Below are 23,251 nucleotides of genomic sequence, written 5' to 3'. Positions count from 1 at the left end.
AGAAAGAATAGAATAGAATAGAGTTTTACTGTATATCACAGTGTTGACACAGTTGTTCCTCTTTTCTTCTTCTCTGTGATAAAGAGGAACTAATTCTTGTGGTAAAGGAGAGCTCGCACACACACACACACACACACACACACACACACACACACACACACACACACACACACACACACACACACACACACACACACACACACACACACACACACAGGGTAGCTATAAAAGCCTCTGCCTCCTCACTAGGACTCAGTTTGTCAGTCTGTCCTCGGCGTCTCAGCATGGAGCAGATCTACGTCAGACATGTGGAGCTGCTGGGCTTCGAGAGACGAGACGTCCCCAGTCAGCACTATGTAAGGATAACCGGTCCGGTCCAGTTGATCCGGTCCAGTTGATCCGGTCCGGTTGATCCGGTCCGGTCGATCCCGTCCGGTCGATCCGGTCCAGTTGATCCGGTGTTTAACCTCCTGTCGTGTCTCTGCAGGTCTACCTGATGATGGTGAAGTGGAGCGACCTCACAGAGAAGCTCATCTACAGGACGTACCCAGAGATCCACACCCTCCATGTGAGTTCCTCTGCTTTCCAAAATAAAAGCTCTGCTCGCCTCTTCCTATAGTCCTCGCCTGGGACTACAGTACAGTAAAATTCAGCTTTTTTTTTATATACACTGCAAAAACTCAAAATCTTTCCAAGAATATTTGTCTTATTTCTTGTCAAAATGTCTAATTTTTTGTCAAAACTAATCTCTTTCCACTTAAAATAAGACTCATCACCTAAAATGAACTTGTTTTTAGATAATTTTCACTTGTTTCAAACTAATATTCACTTGAAATAAGTAGAAAAAGTTTTTTGTGCTTGTAATAAGGAAGAAAAACTTGTTCCACTATCAGAATTTTCTACTTATTTCAAATGAAAATATGCTTGAAAGAAGTAAAAACTGTCAAAAAAAACAAGCTACTTTTAATGTGATGAGTCTTATTTTAAGTATAATGAGATTTGTTTTGACTAGAAATGACATTTTGACTAGAAATAAGACAAATATTCTTGGTAAGATTTTGAGTTTTTGCAGTGAATATAGTTCTGTTTTTGTTTTGGTGGGACAGAAATCTCTGAAGGAGATGTTTCCCATCGAGTCGGGTCAAATAGAGAAGAGGGACAGGATCATCCCTTCGTTACCAGGTAAGAAGACAAAACGTTTAAATTAGAGCTGCCTCTGTTGGTGCTTAGTTTCCTGCTGGTGACGTTAGTGTTAAAGTTAAAGTTCCCCTAGCTGCTGTGTCGTTCTGTCAGGAAACACCTGTCTGTAGGCCTGCTTCTCTTTTCTCTGTTTAATGAGACGAGGCGTCAAACACAGCAAACAAATTCACTGTGTGCTCTGCTGTGAAATTGGTTTACTGAGTTTCATATGGAGCCACTTCCTCCCTGAGCCCAACAGGTGCTGACAGTCGATTTCTGTTCCTGGTCACCATGGGTTTTTCATAAAAAACAAAAAACAGAACTCAAACTTTGCACATTGAGCTTATGAAACCTTCATTACAAAACATGTGTGGCAACATGGAAAAGCCTCAGAGGTTGGGGCAACAGCAGAGTTTAACCCTCAGGGTTCAGCATGTCTGACAGTTTAAAGCAGAAGTAAGCTATCTGGTCGTTTTGGCTAATGCTGCGTTCCAGGCAGGCTTTTGAAACTGTAAATTACAGCTTCAAGTCACGACTTACGACTTTGTAGCGTTCCAGGCAACCCACTCGTGTTTCTCCGACCTGTTTTACCTGTGAAAGTCACTATAACGGCCACTCGTAACTTCCGACCCGTGAAGTCGTACCAGATCAAACTGGTACGACTTCACAGGTCGGAAAAACACGAGTTACGGGTTGCCTTGAACGCACTTGTCAGCCGATGGAGTTACCAGCCCCCGCCCTCGTCATGGATCTATTGGACCTCGTCCCTACGACACCACATTCACGCGCATCCATTGGCTGCACACACAGCCCTTCATGCCGTTCTCTCTCCTCATTGGATAAAACTTGTAGGATACAAGGAAAGTTTTCTCCTCGACTCAGAGCAGAGCAGAGTGACTGAGAGACCCGTGTTTCAGACCAAACACTCTATGTAAGTGATTGCTGTCGGAAGATATAACTATTTAAGACTTATATTAACACAAAAATATCACTTACTTCTGCTTTAATACTGAACGCAAGAAAACTCAAAGCAAAGAAACAACTGAGGTCATTATGTCACTGACTCTCTGTCCGTGTCGTTTTTTGAGTTTTGGAGGCTGCATTTGATGGAAGTGCCCAAATTGGACAATGTAGGCTAGTCAAGCAAACTGCCTTCATCTCACAACCAGGTTCACCACTTCTGGTTGTGAGTTTTTGCAGCTCTGGTGTTTTATCCAAGTGATTCAAATGCTTTTTTAAAGCCGCAGTATGTAACTTATTTGGCTTTTTATTAGCAAAAATCAAATATTGCTTTCAAACGTATTTCAGTCGAAATATTCAGTATTTCAGTGGAATCACAGCTGCATCCAAATGAAAGCTTTCTGGTACCTTAGAATGAGTTGTTACAAGTCGTTACAAATACATAAGTGGGCGACGCACCGAACCGAGGCGGCCATGTTGCATCGTGACCGTAGGTAACCACGGAAACTGAGCGGAGCTGTGGGCTCGGCCTGTTAAAACTGTCACCACTGTGTAGTGTGAGGAAGGACGGAGGCACTGGTGTTGCATTCAGGTGCAGTCAGGCAGACGGCCGTCGGCAAACCAACCGGATGTCATTTTACTCCACCAGAGAAAGACGGTAAAACAATACCACATCACCATGACAACATATAGACGCTTGTTTATCCTGTTACATGCAGCGTCTGTTGTCTGTCTGACGTCTGCCCCATTTCACCTGAATGCAACATCAAGAATACGTTCAGATATGCAACCGCACCGCTAGATGGGGGGAATTCCTACGTATTATACCTTTAAACTTAAAGTCTGAGTTGTTTAAATGACAGAAATCTGGTTTGATGAATGCAAATAAGCCTTAACTTTGGATTGACTTAAAATTTTATAGCCGATTCGTTAAAAAAAAGAAGAAAAAACAGGTTTGTTTTCACTGTAAAGTTTAAAATTGTACACAAAACAAATTAGACGGATAAAGCAGTGCAAAACTATAAAATAATCACTGCATTCAAAACTAAAACCCATAGAGGCTTGTTTATCCTGTTACATGCAGCGTCTGTTGTCTGTCTGACGTCTGCCCCATTTCACGTGAATGCAACATCAAGAATACGTTCTGATATGCAACCGCACCGCTAGATGGGGGGAATTCCTACACACTAACCCTTTAAGCATTAGTTAAGCATTAATAAATACTGAATTCTTGATTAATAATGCATGAATGCTCATTAGTATGTAGTTTATAAATCCAGTTAGTGCTGATCAATGATGAGTAAAACATTTTAACTGTGTTTATAAACTACATACTAATGAGTATCCATGTGTTATAAATCAAGAATTCAGTATTTAATGCTTAACCAATGCTTAATAGTGTGTACTTACTGTATTATAAAGTGTTACTGAAGTTACTATACAGTCATAATGATTCACATCCACATATGTAAATGTCAATATGATGTTTTTAAAGCAAAGCATGTTTGAGCTGCTTTACATGTGTAGGAGTATTTGAATCCGGAAAAGGTAAATGACCAAAGCACAATGTGGTGATGTCAACATCAAGAATACGTTCAGATATGCAACCGCACCGCTATAGTGACAAGACCAAGACCTTGAAGATGTCTCTATGAAACGATTCAAGTAGATCTGGATGTAATCTTCTGTGTGTGTGTGTGTGTGTGTGTGTGTGTGTGTGTGTGTGTGTGTGTGTGTGTGTGTGTGTGTGTGTGTGTGTGCGTGTGTGTGTGTGTGTGTGTGTGTGTCAGCACCGCGGTGGGTGGACAGCCAGAAGTCGACAGAGACCAGACAGAGCACCTTGGCCGACTACTGCCACTCGCTGGTCAACCTGCCGCCGCACATCTCCCGCTGCTCGCTGCTCACCGCCTTCTTCAGGGTGCGACCCGAGGACGAGAACCCGGGCGCCACCAGCACGTCAGTTATCACACACACACACACACACACACACACACACACACACACACACACACACACACACACACACACACACACACACACACACACACACACACACACACACACAGAATCTACAAGTCAGGATTATGAAAAAATGTTTAATTTTTCCTTTAGACTGAGAAAAGCCAAGACGTCAGCGGGGACCAAGGAGGCGGCTCAGGGAACAGTGGCTGGTAAGATACGTTTTAAAGGGATAGTTTAACATTTTGGCAAATACTGTAGTCCCATTGCCATAACCCCTATAGTCATAGCAGTAGGTTCGTTACCTTTAATTGTCGGTGCAAGTTATTTTTTAGAACGGCGGAGCAGAGCCGTGAGCTGCTCAGAGCTACGCTACGGAGGCTCATTATGGGATTTCTTGGTTTCCCTCATCATCAAACTCATCAAATACACAATCCAACAACTCCACAACGCTCTGGTGGACAAGTTGTGAGCTGCACATTCACCACGCTATGAGATAATAACACAACGTTACCACACAGAGTTGTTTTAGAGGGAAATACAGAGACTGTTGATGAAAAACTGTCCCTGAAGGCAACGTGAATCAGCGGTTTTGCATGAATTTCCCTCTAAAACAACTCTGTGTGGTAACGTTGTGTTATTATCTCATAGCGTGGTGAATGTGCAGGTCACAACTTGTCCACCAGAGCGTTGTGGAGTTGTTGGATTGTGTATTTGATGAGTTTGATGAGGGAAACCAAGAAATCCCATGAGCCTCCGTAGTGTACATGTAGCTCTGAGCAGCTCACGGTTCTGCTCCACCGTTCTAAAAATAGCTTGCAACGACAATTAAAGGTAACAAACCTACTGCTATGACTATAGGGATTATGGCAATGGGCCTACAGTATTTGCCAAAATGTTGAACTATCCCTTTAAATTTAAATATCCTGTAGGTTAATCTATAAATAACATGACGATGATGATGTACCATGTTTCCCCCGTCAGAGATCTCAGGCCCCATCATACTGGACACCTACAGAGTGATCGCTGACTTCACCAAGACGACCAAACACGAGATTCAGCTGCACACGGACGACCTGGTGGAGATCGTGGAGAAGAATCCAAACGGTGAGAAAAAAAAGAAGAAAAAAAGATTTAAGAAACATTTAAAGATCAGGAGCCAAAACAACCTCGGTTTAAAAAAGATCCATACAGTATAAAGGTAGATGTGTTATGTTATTTGTATTAAAGGGATAGTTCACCCAAAATTCAAATTGCACTCATTATCTCCTCCCCCTCATGTCGACTAAGGGCTGGGAGAAGTTTCAGAGTCCTCCGTGGCTTCTCTGAGTTACAGGGGGTCTCGGCGTAGCAGTGCATGTCCATATGACGGTTGCAAATGGATACCAACTGTCTTCGTAACAAAATGACACACCAAAAAACATCCAAATACCTCCATGCTCGTATGTAATGTCCGTCTTGTACTGAAGCCCCGAAATGCGAAATTGTTCCGGAAAAAAATGAAATAAGTCTATATTTCAAGAAATTTGTCTTCCAAATTTGACAAACCAGAAAGAGGAGCTTCGAGAAGCTTCCGCTACAAATCAAGTTTGAAATATAGACTTATTTCATTTTTTTCGGGACAATTTCGCATTTCGGGGCTTCAATACAAGACGGACATTACATACGAGCAGCATGGAGGTATTTGGATGTTTTCTGGTGTGTCTTTTTGTTACGAAGACAGTTGGTATCCATTTGCAACCGTCATATGGACATGCACTGCTACGCCGAGACCCCCTGTAACTCAGAGAAGCCACGGAGGACTCTGAAACTTCTCCCAGCCCTTAGTCCACATGAGGGGGAGGAGATAATGTGGGAAATTTCAATTTTGGGTGAACTATCCCTTTAAAGCTCCATACAGTATAAAGGTAGATGTTTGTGTTAAAGCTCCATACAGTATAAAGGTAGATGTTTGTGTTAAAGCTCCATACAGTATAAAGGTAGATGTCCATGTGTAGTGTGATTATAAAGCAGCTCTAGGTTCTATATTAATACTGTGAAAGTATCAAAGCCTCAGTCCACAGAGAAATGCACACAGCCTGGATTCAGAAACTGAGCCTTTTTAAAACCAGCCGTCAGGACTTCCTGTCACTTTGTGATGTCACAACTTCCTCCCCTGCAGGTTGGTGGTTCTGCCAGTGCGACTCCAGACGAGGTTGGGTACCGGCCTCCTACCTGGAGCCACTGGACAAACCGGAGGAGGACGAGGACGCTGAACCGGACTACGAAGGTCTTGATTGATTGATTGATTGATTGATTGAAGTGTTTATTTCGAATATGAAAATAAAGTAATTAAAAAAAGAGAATAAGACAAAACATTTAAACATGAGATATAGAATAGAATACATATTCGAAAAGGAGTGAGAAGAAGTAAAACTTATAAACTCCCACTCCCTCTCCTTGTATATGACTAACTAAGATCCTTGTCTAAACATATATATGTTACGAAATCATGAATATAATTTATTTATAATTTACTTTACGTTTTAATTTAATTTACGTTTACTTATAATTTACTTATACACACTAATTATACATACATACATACAAACATACACATTTCATTGTGCAACATTTTTTATTGATGTAAATGTGTTTTCTGTACATAGGCTATGCTCAGAGGCTGCGCTGCTCTTTCTAACACCCATGAAGCTTAAAAATGTGTTTCACTGAGTTGATGTCAGGTTTAATTTGTGTGCGTCTTCACAGTTTGTGTTGTGTGTTGTGTGTTGTGTGTTTTGTCCTGCAGGAGAGCTGTACGTCACCATCGACGCCTACGAGGCCGAGCAGCAGGACGAGATCTCACTGGAGATTGGTGAAACCATCGAGGTCATTCACAAGCTGCTGGACGGCTGGTGGGTCGTCAGGTATGACACACACACACACACACACACGAACACACACACAGTAGGAGGCTACACACATGCTCATTGATAACAATACACTGCAAAAACTCAAAATCTTACCAAGAATATTTGTCTTATTTTTAGTCAAAATGTCTCATTTCTAGTCAAAACAAATCTAATTCCACTTAAAATAAGACTCATCATATTAAAAGTAGTTTGTTTTTAGACACTTTTTACTTCTTTCAAGCAGATTTTCACTTGGAATAAGTAGAAAAATCTGATAGTGGATCAAGTTTTTCTTTCTTATTACAAGCACAAAAAACATGCTTTCACTGGCAGATTTTTCTACTTATTTCAAGTGAAAATTAGTTTGAAACAAATGAAAATGATCTAAAGACAAGTAAATTTTTAGGTGATGAGTCTAATTTTAAGTGGAAAGAGATTAGTTTTGACTAGAAATGAGACATTTTGACGAGAAATAAGACAAATATTCTTGGAAAGATTTAGAGTTTTTGCAGTGTGTTTAGGAAGTCGGTTAACGAAGAATGAACTCACATTTGCAACAGCACATGATGAAATTAAAACAAACTCATTGAACCAATCTGACCTTTATCTTTACACAACATGAACGAATACAACAGAATTAAGTTTGGAACCAGATCCATTCAACTCTTTTGTGTAAGATATTTGACTATGGAGCAAAGTGTTGAATGTTGACGTGACGTCTGTACAGTAAATCCACCGCTGGACTATTAGATTAGTTTATTAAGGTTTATTTATTAAGGGACCGTGTGCAATGACATAAATCATTCGTAAGAAAATGAGGAGGTGGTAACTTGCACCAGGTTCACCTACAGCTGCTAATTTCCATCTGCAGTCCCAACATGTAATAGATTACACAACAGACAGACACTACAATCTAAAACATGATAGATATAGTAACAGTGGACAGCACAGAGACAATACAGACACACAATTTACACATAAAAAATTATCGGTAACACTTTACAATAAGGGTCCCTTAATTAACGTTAGTTAGCACATTATTAAGCATTAATTAACTGTTTACAGATATATTAACAATCATTATTATGTATTACAGAGGATTAGGAAACACATGAATTAATGTAGCCTATTAGTAAGCAGTTAATTAATGTTTACTACTCAAAGTTAGTTAATCAATTATTAAGTAATAATACAAGTTGAATAATGTAATTAGTTATCATTATGTATACATTACTCAGCATTAATTAACACATTAGTTTATATATTAATACTTAATAATGTACTAACTAACGTTAATTAAGGGACCCTTACTGTAAGTGTTACCACATTATCAAGTCAATGCATTTGATACAAGGTGTCGCTACCCTGTATGGTCAATGAAAGAAGAAAAACTAAGTCATTTAGAGCTACAAAACACGGTAAAACATTTTAAATCCTATTACAAAGATCCTAAAAATATTTCCTTACATTTAACTCAATGCATTTAAAGGTACTAAAGTAGATAAATAACCAGTTTCAGGTACAGGTGTCCTGCTTTTAACAGTGCAGGCAACTTCGGTTCTCCATTGCCAGCCTTTGTTTTAAGTTATGAAAGAAATTCTAAAGGGTTTGTTTTTGCTTTCTTTGATGGTTGTCCATGAAAAGGCCGATTGAGCCGATTGGGGAGCGTCGCATGGGAATAACGCAGTCGCCCCTGGAAACAGATCTTAGGGGTCTGACTGTAAATTCAGAGCAAAGTTGTACAAAAGGAGCTGCAGAGTTTCATCATTAGGTTGTCAAAACTCAAACGTTTTGTTGCAGTGGTTTCCTGTCCAGAATCTTTTTTATCTTTTCTGCTTTTTTGTACATATTCTGCTCCTCTCTTCTCCGCTCATTAACGTGGACTTTCTGTTAATGCTGCTTTGTGCAGGAAAGGAGAAGACACCGGCCACTTCCCGTCCATGTATCTGCAAAACGCCGGGAAGAAGGAGAAGAACATGGCGAGCAGAACAAACCTGCAGGGACAGAAACCACCGCCGCGCAGGTGAGAGGGGAAATCTACCAATTCATGTGATTCTGACACACACACACACAATATTAAACTTTAAAAATAATATTTTATTATCAAATCAAAATAAACTTTAATGTCCCCGGAGGGAAAATTGTGCAATGCTGTACATCCTGCAAAACAGATTTTAAAACCATACACCATTTCACATACTCACACACACAACCAACAGAGATCACTTACAGACAGTACGACTAAGTTCATAGTTCATACAAAGTAATAAATAATTATTGCACTTTCTATATATTGCATCTTGCCTCAGTATTGCCACAGTCTCTGGGTCTAAATTGCACCATTTCGTATGTGTGGACTCCACCATCAGCATCAATTTAAAGGTGCCGAAGGAATAGAATATTTATCTATTAAAAGAAGAAAGAAATGTATCTATCAATTAAAATGATGATAATAAAACAACAAAACCCTTAAACATAATTTTACAGTACACAGATAATAACCAAATACCTAATATAAAACACATATGAGCCAGAACTGGATAGCAAGTAGAATAAAGTGAAAAGAACAAAAAAAAATAAAGTACTGTAGAGCAGCTGTGTGTTAGGCCACGCCCCCACATGTGCAGGTGCAGGTTTGCACGTAGGCCCTGTGTGTTGCCACTCTGGTGTTTTATTATGAAATTCAGAGGAAGTGTGTTGTTGTCACACTCTCTGCCTCCGTCTTTCACCACAACTTGTGATTTCATTTCTCTTTGTTGCTGAATTCACCTGTTTCCTCCTGAAGGTTTAGTTTGACTCCACGCAGCGGCGCGGCAACGGGTCTTAGACCACGACGTTCAGACCCGGTTTCTACCGGTGATCTGATGATACAGATGCATTCAGAGAGAATCTGCACCATAGATCTGTATAAGAAGACTAAATGCCTCACTTGATGCTGCTGCTTAATGAGACGGTGTCGCCACACAGCCGCCATCTTGGCTCAGCCGACTCGCTCCCTCAGAGCATTTAGCCTCTGGAGCATCTTTTACTAAAATAACCAGAACTTACTCAGTTTTTGACCGATTTACAAACGGTTTGGTTTGTTATGAACGTCAGAAATACTTGAGTTTGAGTTTGAGTTCATTTCGATCAGCAGCACATAAAAAAATAAATAGAACCACAAAAAAAACCAGTAACACATCCCTCTAAAAGCAGGGCTGCATGGCTGATCGAAAGGTCAGGGCTGAAGCTACAAGCTTATAGATGCCCTAACCTTTAAACCATACATGTAAATATATGTATATACATACTTCTTGATTAAAATGTGATACTTGAAATCATGCTAATAATAATAATGTGAACTACATCTGTGCGTAGTCTGATCCACCTTCTGGGTCTGGACCACACCACCTACCCACCTACCTCAGTTGACGTCTAATTTCTCCAATCACACAAAACATAAACGCTTTGTGTGAAATTGGTCATAATTACTGTCTGAAGTTGTGAGTGACCTTTGACCTTTGACTTTTCAACTATCAAAATTTAATTGAGAGTTCATCCTCTTCGTCCACGGGAAAAGTTGTAGCTACTAAATGTAAAGAGGTTCCCTCAAGGTGACATAAAACCAGGACAGAAGCGTTTACACCTGGCATTAATATTAACATTGCTCCAGTGTCCACATTGAGATCCCATCACATATTTGTACAGGTGAATTGTATTGTATTTTATTGTATTGTATTGTATTGTATTTTATTAGCACATAAAAGATATATAAAACAGCACATTAAAAAGTGGAACAACAACAACAACAAAAAAACATACAAAGTATACAGTAGATAAAGCAAATGTGCCGGAGAAACCAAAAAAAACCCTCAGGGCTTGTCAAGTGGTCCTCCTAAAGACAAACATTCAACATAAATTTAATTTACAGAATAAAAAAAACTACATAAAACAATTAAAAAGAGAAAAAAAAAGAGAGAAAATCAATATTGTGTGAAAATTCAAAATAAACATTCAACATACATTTGTTAAGATAAGCATTCAATATGAATTTGGTTTACAGTCATGTGAAGAACAACATAAAACAATTAGAAAAAGAGAGAGAGAAAATCAAAGGTGATGTAAAAAGTATGTGCTCAATTGGGCCAATAGAAAGTGAATTATTTGTTTCTTAAATGAATTTATGCTTGTGCAGTTTCTAAGGTGGATTGGTAATGAAATTAAAAAAGAAAAAAGAGAATAAATAGAAGAAGAGAAAACTGCCAGGTGTAAACGGGTAAAAAAAAAAAAAAAAGGCGCATGCAAAAACATCTGCCAGAAACGAAACAGTTTGACTTGTTTCTGTGGAGAACATTTGGTCCAGAGCTGGTTTGTAGCAGCTATGATGATTCATTTCTGCAACAAATCCGTGTGACTCACCACTGCTGCTGCTGCTCCTCGCTCCTCTCAGGTCCACCATCAGGAACGCCAAGAGCATCCACAACCGGTCTCGCCGGCGGCTCAGTCAGGACAATTACCGCAAGAACAGCCGTCGGTACCTGGAGCAGAAGGGCGGCCGCCTCGCTCCGTCACAAAGGAACTCTGGGAAAACCCCCAAGTCTCCGCTGAGGGAGAGGAAGAACCAGGGTAACAACCTGCTGCAACACGTTAAAGGGATAGTTCAACATTTTGGCAAATTGGCCCCATTGCCATAATCCCTATAGTCATAGCAGTAGGTTCGTTACCTTTAATTGTCGGTGCAAGCTATTTTTAGAACGGCGGAGCAGAGCCGTGAGCTGCTCAGAGCTACGCTACAGAGGCTCATTATGGGATTTCTTTGGTTTCCCTCATCAAACTCATCAAATACACAATCCAACAACTCCACAACGCTCTGGTGGACAAGTTGTGAGCTGCACATTCACCACGCTATGAGATAATAACACTACGTTACCACACAGAGTTGTTTTAGAGGGAAATACAGAGACTGTTGATGAAAAACTGTCCTTGAAGGCAACGCACATCAGCGGTTTTGCATGTATTTCCCTCTAAAACAACTCTGTGTGGTAACGTTGTGTTATTATCTCATAGCGTGGTGAATGTGCAGCTCACAACTTGTCCACCAGAGCGTTGTGGAGTTGTTGGATTGTGTATTTGATGAGTTTGATGAGGGAAACCAAGAAGCACCGACAATTAAAGGTAACGAACCTACTGCTATGACTAAAGGGATTATGGCAATAGGCCAATTTGCCAAAATGTCGAACTATCCCATTAAATGTGACATTTATTATTATATTTCTAACACGTCCCTCCAATCTTTTTGCCTTCTTACCCTCAGACAACATCCCCAAGGTGTCCGGCTCCAGCTCCGAGGGCGAGGCCAAGAGGGAGGCTCCGGTCGTCCCTCCCCGGCCGAGCGCAGAGCTCATCCTGGAGCGCTGCACCGACAACACCCGCAAGAGGGTCAGCGTCCACAAGTCACGCTCCGGCTCAGAGGGCTAGAGCGGGAAAAACTGAAGAACAGGAAACACAAGCAGCTTCGTTTAGGTTTAGAAAAAACATTTCCTTTATTTAAAGCAGAAGTAAGCGATATTTTTGTGTTAATATAAGTCTTAAATAGTTGTATCTTCCGACAGCAATCACTTACATAGAGTGTTTGGACCGAAACACGGGTCTGTCAGTCACTCTGCTCTGCTCTGAGCCGAGGAGAAAACTTTTATCGTATCCTACAGTTTTTATCAAATGAGGAGAGAGAGAACGGCATAAAGGGGCAGTCCTCTCTGTGTGTGCAGCCAAGGGATGCGCCTGAATGTGGTGACGTAGGGACGAGGACTGTTATGGTGCGTTCAAGGCAGCCCGTAACTCGTGTTTTTCCGACCTGTGAAGTCGTACCAGTTCGATCCGATCGCTTACTTCTGCTTTAATGTGACTCTGTATTTTACTTTTTATCATTCAATTCCATTACAAAAGCCCTGTGCATCATCTACTGATAATAGTTTACCTTTTTTGGGTCGTTTAAAGCAGAGGTGTCAAACTCATTTTAGTTCAGGGGCCAAATTAAGTGCAATGTGATTTCAAGTGGGCCGGACTGGTAAAATAATAGCATAATATCCTATAAATAATAAAGAACTCTAACTTTTCTCTTTGTTTTAGTGCAAAGAAGCGCATTATTAAGATGTTTACATTAAAGAACTATCCTATTACAAAACATATTATGACCAACCTGAAATTTCTTGAGAAAAATACATGCAATTTCAACAACATAATGCCTCTTCTGTCTTCTATGTAATTTTTAAATCTGGTAAATTCATCCTGCGGGCCGGATTGGACCCTCTGGCGGGCCGGTTTTGGCCCACGGGCCACATGTTTGACACCCCTGGTTTAAAGTCTAAAAAGCTTCTTTTTTTTCACATGACATTGAGGCCTCGACCTCTTCTCACTGTATTTTAAAACCTTTCCTTTGGCGCCACCGCTGGTCAAACGAGGAATAACATTTTCTAATTTTGCATAAAGAAAACTCCCAGTTATTTTTTTTACATCCGTTTTCTTGTGAATGTGGATTTATTTACCTGTTTTAACTTAAACAAAGAGTATAATGTGATGCTGCTGTTTTTTTTTGTATGTGCAACACTTGAGATGAATAATAGATAAAGAATGAACCTTACGTCAACAAAGGTCAACAACAGTGTCATTGTATTCAAGTTAACCACGAGGGAACCACGACATGAATCACAACATGTTCAACAAGTTTGTGTACCTGTATTTAGTATTTTTTTTGCGTGTTTTGCTTTAGTCAGACGTGTTTATCTGTTCACCACATTCTCATCCGCTTAGAAAAACAAGCAGTGGCCGAGAACCGAGGTCAAAGCTGAATTCATTTCATCACAGTGTTTTTTTTTTTGCACAGTGATTTTTTTCCCTGTTTATGACCTGTGTGGAGCTTTGTTTTTATTTATTTGCTTAATAAATATATTCATTAATAAAAACATGTTGAGCTTTTCTCTCTCTGCGTTATTTAGGCTGTAATCAGTGTTTCCAAGGGTATAGCTACTGGTTACTGCTGATAGGTATCTCAATATATCAGTCAATGAACAGTGAAGTATATTAAATAAATAAAAAACATAATTATAATTAAATAGTTGCTGATTATTATTATTATTTCTGTGGATCCACTGAGCTCTGTCCCTCAAACATCTCTTTCTCAAACAGTGGACGGAGGTGTACTGTGGTTTTGTGGGACAAAGACAGAGGAAGTAGGCCTATGTCAGAGAATGTAGGTCTGTCTTTAAAAAGAATAGACGCCAACAACCTACATCACAGTTAGAAATGAGGCTAAGGACAAAAAGTAGATTTGATTATTCTCACGTCAGATGTTCCAGTTCTAACCTCTGATTGGCTGTTTGCATAAAGATCTTCAGATACTGTACATGGCTCCATTTATCATTGCCATTTCTAAGCCATACATTATTTTTTGTTTTGTTTTTACATGTATCTGCATGATTTCTGCCTCAGTCTCAATCTCAGGACTGCAATTAATGACTATTTTCATTAGCTACTTCATTACATTACATTTCACATTTCTTTATAGGCTATTCTTGTTCTCTTTCTTTCCATTACTGTTTTCAAAATTGATATATATTAAATGCATCATATTGTTGCCTAAAAGGTCAAAGTTAAAATTGCCTCAAAAACCTTTTGAAAAAAAAGAAAGAATGAAATAGGTAACCATAGACTGTAGGTAACAGATAAATATAGACATTTGAAAATGTATTTATGTCCTTCCTTATTTCTTACCAACATTGTAGTATTGAATTTCTACATTGTTTTTCTAAATGCGTCTAATGTTACATTGTTAACAAAAAATAGTAAAGCAAAAAACACGTAATAATTATATTTACATTGAAAATGAGAAGACAAAATTTATGACCCCGACGTGATTTGAACACGCAACCTTCTGATCTGGAGTCAGACGCGCTACCGTTGCGCCACGAGGTCCCGTATCACAGCTGTTACATATTGCCGTTATAACTGCCGACCTAGTCCGTTTATGTGTACGTGTTTATGTAGTTTGTAATGTCTTCTGAATGTGTAAAAGTAACGAACTAGCCAATGTGGGATAAATAAGCAGAGGAGGGGTCGTTTCTTAGCCCCGTAGTTTTTGAAATAAAACGGTTTAACAGTGACGTTAACGTGGCTTACCGACAGTTGTTGTAGCATGATGAAAACCAGCTAGTCCGCTAACTGTAACGCCGCCAGGACTCAGTAACCGAGTTAAAAATAGTTGTCCGTGGATGATTAATCAGCAAGTTAAGACATTTATCCAGTTACTGATAGTTGTAGGTAGGCTAATTAATGCTAACCAGCCAGCTAACCAGCTCCACGATACAGTTCCCATGTGACTGAGTGGGGTAGTTAATGCTAGCTTAACGTTACTTAACTTACTTCATGCAGAAACACTGACTGATGCCCCGTTTACCCAACAACCCCTGAGGTAAGATCAATATAAATATATAATATAGATCATTGAACTCCATCAACTTTGACCAATACTACTACTATCACCAGTAATAGCACTACTGTACTAGTACTGGATTTATAAACCGGAAGTCACTCAAACTGTGTACACCTCCCTGGTGGTCTAGTGGTTAGGATTCGGCGCTCTCACCGCCGCGGCCCGGGTTCGATTCCCGGTCAGGGAACTACCTTTTTACCTTCGTATAATACGAGACAGAAAAAGAGTTACCGGTAAGTGTTTATTTTTTTTAACACAATACTGCTGATTTATGTTCACTCCGTAACACTTTGAGATGTATTTGTTTTTATCAAAACACATCTGTTTTTATCAAAACAAATCTCAAATGTAATGTAATTGATGGCCAGTCTGTTAATGCCTGTATGGAGTTTCTCACTGTATTTACACTAGAAACATGAGACTGTGTCTGTAAACAAGTCAGCCTCAAGTGGTGCAACAGCAAGTGTAAAGCAGTGCTGCAATCAATAGCCTATATAATAAATATGTAGCCTTTTCCTGATCTAATAATATGTAGGCTATTTTTCTCTTTTTAAATAATCTTTGTACATTCATGTGTTTTATATATATATTTCTACATAGAGAAGTCTTTATATTGTTATTCCTTACTTGTTTGCTTGTCCAGTGCTTCCATACTGTTGCAAGTGAATTTCCCACACGTGGGATCAATAAAAAGTCTTATAGCCTAAAATATTATAAAACTACATTCAGTGCATACACTAAGTTACAGAGCATACCACTTGAAAAGGGCTGCATTTTAATATCTATGTGTAATAAATGTCTTTACATCATCATTAGGCTACATTTATTTCTGTTGTAGCCTACTGATCTTTTGCTCAAGGAAAACATGAAAAGGTCACGTTTCACATACAAAGAGCGCATAATATATTAATTTCATAAATATTGTATTGTCATAATTTGTGTTAATATCAGCAATGTTAGAGCAGTAGGTAGCCTAGTGCTCCTGCTCCTGTGTGATGGCCGCTGCAGTAACGTTAATGTGACGGTGACAGCAGAGAAACGGTGATTTACAGCAGGACAGAGCTGGTTAAAGTAGAGGTGCCCTCTCCTCTCTCCTCTCCTCTCGTCTCGTCTGTGTTTGTCTTGTGCATCTTCATCTTCACTTCTCTGCAGAGAGATTGCGTGTCTTGGATGCTGCAGAGAAATCCGCCAAGTTAAACCCATTTACGCGCGAAGCCATCCTGGTGATTATCCCGTCCCTTCAAAATAAAATACAAGTGAACGCTTCATTCTGGCACAATCCAGTGCAACAACCTCCATTCTCCATCTTAGAATCAAAATCTTACAAAATATTGTTTTGGCAAAAGTCTGGTCTTTTTCTTTCTTTCTTTCTTTCTTTCTTTCTTTCTTTCTTATTTATCACATATATATTTTTTTACCTGTTTTTTTGTAGGCCACTTCTCTTTTCAATGGCATCGAAAGGAGGATTGAAACTCTAAATTTCTTTGTGCTTGTTGCAAAGACAATAAAGACATTCTATTCTATTCTATTCTATTCTATTCTGGTTTCGACCAGAGTCTTAAATCGGCTGTAAAACTAAAACTAAACTAAAACAATTATTTATCATCCCATTTGTTTCTCATCTCTTGGTTACATTGTTAGACTTCCTTATCCATGAAAAGGTTGGTTTAGCACTTATGATTTCAGTTTGAACTCTCATTAAAATTAAAATTGCCCCTATCACCACAAATGTCATAATTTTAACCAGAGCATTTTAGAATTTTGTGGAGAAAAAAAAGAAAAAAGTTTTTGTTTTATTTTGTTTAAACAGAGGTTCCTGACAAAGTCTAAAAACCTTGATGCCATAAACAAATTTATGTGGTACTTGTATGCATTTAAAACCTGAAAACGGGTCACTGGTGACCCGAACACCAGAGAAAGGTTAAAGCAGAAGTCAGCGTTCCGGTGGTTTTGTCTAACTTCCTGTCAGCAGATGGAGTTAGCAGTCCCCGCCCTCGTCCCTACGTCACCACATTCACGCGCATCCCTTGGCTGCACACACAGAGAGGACTGCCCCTTTATGCCGTTCTCTCTCCTCATTGGATAAAGGTTGTAGGATACAAGGAAAGTTTTCTCCTCGGCTCAGAGCAGAGCAGAGTGACTGACAGATATATCCTAAGTGATTGCTGTCGGAAGATATAACTATTTAAGACTTATATTAACACAAATATTCCGCTTACTTCTGCTTTAATAGATATGGATGAATATCAAAATATGAAGCCCTAAGATTGAGGGGGTCGTTTTTTTTAAAGCCTGCTGATGTCATCGGTGTCTGTGTAAGAAACCCATTCATTTGCATCGTCCCAGAGATGGTATGTGGAGTCAGAAATATATGTGTCAAACATTATGTTTCACCATTTCAATCTTTTCTTTTTAGATGTGAATCTAAAATGTGAAGAATGTGAAGTCTGAAAATACATTTGTTCAATTTTGAATAATTTGGGGTATTTTTTTTATTGGGGGGGACAATTCATGTTTTTCAGATCTGCACCCATGCCTGAGTCAGTAGATCTCAGAGCTCAACTGGGTTATACTCTACTAACATGTCATTCATATATCCTGGACCTAAACCATTCAGTGATTTTGTAAACCAGTAGCAGAACTTCACTCCACAGCATTTTAAGATCACCTAACCAAGGCTCTTATTTTGAAGGCGTCACCGGAAACTTCTCTCCGTGCCTCTGTCACCTTCACGCCGCCGCCGCAGCCTGCGCGGTCACCGACCAGAGGAGGAGGAGAGACGTCCTGGTCCTGCAGTCAGACCCGCTCCGCTCTGCTCCTCATGCCACCGGACACCCGCAGCGGCCTCGAACCGGACTCACCGGACTCACGACGGGCGGGACTCGGACTCAGCGGGAACCGGAACATGGCGGCGGGAGCAGCAGCAGCAACGGCCCGGTGCTCGATACCGTAGCGACCAACCGACGATCCTGCACGAGAGGCAAGAGAGGCACGAGAGGCACGAGAGGCACGAGAGGCTGGGGACGGAGGAGCATCACTGCACTCAGGTCAGCATATAGGCCATCTATCTATCAATATATCAATATATAATCTATCTATCTATCTATCTATCTATCTATCTATCTATCTATCTATCTATCTATCTATCTATCTATCTATCTATCTATCTATCTATCTATCTATTCAATTCAATTCAAAACAGCTTTATTGGCATGAACAGAAATTTGTTGTTGCCAAAGCATTGTACGACAAAACTATTTACAAAGACATCTATCTATCTATCTATCTATCTATCTATCTATCTATCTATCTATCTATCTATCTAATTCAATTCAATTCAATTCAAAACAGCTTTATTGGCATGAACAGAAATGTGTTGTTGCCAAAGCATTGTACAAACTATTTACAAAGACATCTATCTATCTATCTATCTATCTATCTATCTATCTATCTATCTATCTATCTATCTATCTATCTATCTATCTATCTATCTAGGTCTATTTCATATTCACAGTGTCATACACACACACACACACACACACACACACACACACACACACACACACACACACACACACACACACACACACACACACACACACATATATATAGTGTAATGAAATACAAGATGAATGTAGCCTACCACTATTATAGCTTTTATCATTATTATTATTAATTAGTTATGAGATATTGATGAGTTGAGGTTGTAATGTGGAGACAGATTGATGTTTTGAATTCATTAGTGAGACAGACGTGACGTCCCCATTGGACGGTTTGACCACAGGTCTTCTTCTTATTGCTGGAAGACATCTTATTAACATTATTTATTTATTTAAAGGTTTAATAATCAGGGACAATGCACATTAATAATTAATGTTCTGATCAAACATGCAGCCAGAATTAGCCAAGAGGCTATTTCACATCTACTGTCCCTGGGCTGTTAGAAGTTGTTAGCCAAAACGACCGGATCGCTTACTTCTATTTTAAGTAGTCACCCATTTAGCCAATTATTAACATTTACAACTCACAGACTTATTATATAACTGATTATTAACGTGTAGAGTTATGGTTATTTAATTTTTTAAGCAAAAATGTCAGAGAATAGTGAAAACAGTGAAATAGACGCCATTAGTTTCATTGGGTCCAACCAGTAGATGATGTTCAACTTTAACCTCTTCATGCAGAGGCCATTTTTGGCAATTTCCGCCTGTTAAAAAATAAAAAAGATAGTGTTATAGCCAAAAACCTCCTGAGATCAGGTCCAAAACCATCACTGTGTTCAGTCCCAGTCCTCATAATAATAATCCTGTGTCTTGATATTTACATTATTCCTCCTCAGCTAAACAGAAAAGATGATTTGATGTAAAATCTAAACCATATTTTAATGTGAACAAAGTTTGTATTGAACAGAAGAACACAGCACAGAAGCTGCTGAAGTCTCCTCCCACTGTCGTCATGGTGACACCAAGTTGTTCAGATGGTTTAACACAAGCACAACTATTTGAATTATATGTAACTTATTGAATTACATCACATGAACCAAAGTGAGACTTTGACACCGAGACATTTGTGGTTGGAGAGAAAAAGATCCCGTCAGGACCAGTTAGTGTTTAGTTCCTGTTCAGTTCAGGTTTTTTGTCTTTGTCTCGTCACTTCCTGGTTTTATTTTGAAGTTTTTTTGTCTTATTCTCGATGTTTCTGTCAAGTTTCCCGCTCTGTGCTTGTGTTCCCGGCTCTAATGGCTTCCACCTGTGTCTGGTTGTTGTCTCTCTGTCTTTATGAGCTGTTCTCTCTGGGCCGGATCGTCCTGTTGTTCCTACGTCAGCGGTCCGGCCGGCGGTCCGTCCTTCCCTCCTGTGTTTCCTAGAGAGTGTAGCTATGACCGGCTCCTTTGTTGATTATCTGCCGGCCTGGTTTCGATTTTCGAAATGAATAAACTGACTCTGATTTTGCCTGAACCCTCCCTGACTCTGTAATCTGTACTGAGAACTGAGCCAAGAGCAAAGATGTCTCTCAGTTCGAATACTTCGATGAGCCATGAGCTCACTGTCATGTAGTACTTTACTATCTACACCAGTGGTTCTCAACTGGTGGGTCGGGACCCAAAAGTGGGTCGAAAAAGTAAATAATATTTAATGCACATCTGATGTTGGACATGTCTTTTATTTTGAAAAATAACTTATTTTGGAAGGCACACGAGACACGTGAACACATGCAGTTGTAATGCTCCTCCTCACTTTCTTATTATTTGCTCCATTTGCTCTGAATGCAAAGATATCAGTTTCTTATTAATGTGGCCTGAATGCAGTGAAAATACCTTGTTTTGTTTTGTGGGTCTTTATTTTGTGCAATTTGATATTTATTCACTTTTGTGAATATGCTCTGAATGCAGAGATGCATCAGAAGTCAAATATATCGTTTTGTTGGTCTCCATTTTGTGCAGTTTGATATTTTTTTATGCAGTTGTCATGGTCCTCCTCAGTTTCATTCATGTGCTCTGAAATGCACTTTGCTCAATAAAGAGCAAAATGAGTTTTTAAAGGCTTAAAAAAAAAATTCTTGGTTTGAATTCTATAAAAGTGGGTCGCGACTTAATGACCATGAGAAAATGTGGAGCCCAGAGTGAGACTAGTTGAGAACCCCTGATCTACACTATGTTCTTACTTCTGTAGTGCGTGAATTTCGACAGTTAGTGTCTCAAATCGAATATTGTCATTGTGCACTTAGTGGGAACTAACGATCACAATGATCTTAAAGGGACATTGTGTAACTTCTCCTGTTGTCTATTCAGGAAAATCGATTATTTGGTTCTTCAGTCTGTTTTTCATTAAGCAGTAATCCCCCCATCAACAAAGTGAAGTGTTCCTTTCAGCTCTGAATGAGCCGTTCATATCATTCATATCTCCATGGAGCGGGTAAGCTCGGTGCTGGAATGGAGCGTTACACTGATGCTGCATTCACCTGCAGTCGGGCGGACGGCCGTCACTAACAAACCAGATGTCATTTTAGTCACAGAAGTCCAGAGAAAGCCGGTAAAACAATACCACATCGCCATGACAACATATTGTCACGTGTATTGTTTTGCCTCGTGCTGACGGACCACTTGTTTACATAGAGGCTTGTTTATGCCGTTACGTGCAGCGGCTGTCGTCCGTCTGCCGTCTGCCAGATTTCACGTGAATGCAGCATGAAAAATACGATTGAGTTGCTTGTGATATACAACCGCAACGCTAGATGGGAGGAATTCCTAAGTACCTTTAATGTTTCATCAGCTGGAAACAGATATTTCTTTAAAATATGACATAAAGTTAAATCTGACATGTTGATAAATGACATGGCTTCTCCAGGCCAGTGTCAGCCAATCAGAAGAGAGGAGGCTCTGAGCCTCTCTTCTGATTGGCTGACTGTTTTCTAAATGACCCTATAGAGGGTATGCACATGACGTCACGGTACTCGGAAGTCGCTGTGGAACGTCCACTGAGTGGCAAAAAGACGAGTGGCAGAGCCGCCAAAGTTAAAAAACGAGCAAGTAACAGAGCGATTTTCTCCGAGCCCACACAAGTCTGACATGTCTAGCTTTGCCAGCATGTAAAGCAGCAGCATGACCTCACAGAGCTGCTAAAAATCTTGAGGATACGTCTCACTTTGACCGAGTTACATTCAAGAACCTGTTCTCAATGACGGAAAGTAAATTCACTGGAGCGGTCATTTTTTTCGATCGATCAGCTGTGTTTACAGTTTCAGGTGTCGTAGTTATGATGTTTAGACAGATAAATTAGTCCTTTAACCCATCCTACAGTTTGACTGGTCAAAGTTTTTCAGAATAAAAGCAGCGCGCAGGTTTAAGTGTCGGGAGTCACGGTCAGGACGACAGTAACAGCTGTAATCTCGTCCCTCTGCACAGTAACAGTGAGCCTGTCAGTCACTCTGCAGGCACCGCGGTCACTCTGCGTGTTACAGGAAGTGTCAGTGCAGCAGACGGCTTTGGGGAGCTGGTTGTCGATTCCTTTTGACATCAATTTGTTTTGATATAAGATATTTTATCCAGTTTATGAGTCCACCGCTATCCGCCAGCATGTTGAGGGACGCTTGTTTTGCCACTCAGTCCGATCGAACGGGGCGTTGCCGAGGGCAACGTGACGTAAACGCATACCCTCTATAGAGCAGATTTCAGAATAAAACACACAGAGAAACCAAATCCTGCAAAGTGTCGCATGGTGGGTCCAGGTGGCTTTGGGGGCGGGGCTTTGTTGTGACATCACAAAGTGACAGGAAGTCCTGACGGCTGGTTTTAAGGCTCAGTTTCTGAATACAGGCTGTGTGCATTTCTCTGTGGACTGAGGCTTTGATACTTTCACAGTATTAATATAGAACCTAGAGCTGCTTTATAATCACACTACACATGGACATCTACCTTTATACTGTATGGAGCTTTAATATAACATCTACCTTTATACTGTATGGAGCTTTAACACAAACATCTACCTTTATACTGTATGGAGCTTTAACACAAACATCTACCTTTATACTGTATGGAGCTTTAACACAAACATCTACCTTTATACTGTATGGAGCTTTAACACAAACATCTACCTTTATACTGTATGGAGCTTTAACACAAACATCTACCTTTATACTCATTTTAAGATCCATTTATCTTCCAGATCTGTGTTCATCCAGGTAGAAAAGTATTTTAGATCGACCTATTGATATAAATCAGTTCAGTTAAACTGATAAAAGCTGCATGTGTTATCTTGTATTTGTGCTAAAACATATGAATCAATGATAATAAAAA

The 23,251-nt window shown here is 39.8% G+C and overlaps 1 protein-coding gene across 1 annotated transcript; it reads left to right on the top strand.

The window, feature by feature from the left end:
- Nucleotides 1-269: 269 nt before the first annotated feature.
- On the top strand, nucleotides 270-12,569 carry ncf1 (neutrophil cytosolic factor 1). The gene is made up of 11 exons (XM_083986457.1): nucleotides 270-356; nucleotides 488-568; nucleotides 1,107-1,182; nucleotides 3,930-4,095; nucleotides 4,252-4,310; nucleotides 5,083-5,205; nucleotides 6,260-6,367; nucleotides 6,887-7,004; nucleotides 8,899-9,012; nucleotides 11,419-11,594; nucleotides 12,283-12,569. Exons 1-11 carry the CDS (start codon nucleotides 285-287, stop codon nucleotides 12,444-12,446), a joined length of 1,257 nt encoding a protein of 418 aa, XP_083842583.1. The 5' UTR covers nucleotides 270-284; the 3' UTR covers nucleotides 12,447-12,569.
- Nucleotides 12,570-23,251: the final 10,682 nt, after the last annotated feature.

Source organism: Trachurus trachurus (genome assembly GCF_905171665.1).
Source record: "Trachurus trachurus genome assembly, chromosome: 14".
Lineage (NCBI taxonomy): Eukaryota > Metazoa > Chordata > Actinopteri > Carangiformes > Carangidae > Trachurus > Trachurus trachurus.
Note: the sequence above shows the minus strand (reverse complement) of the source record. Positions and strands in the feature narration are given on the sequence as shown.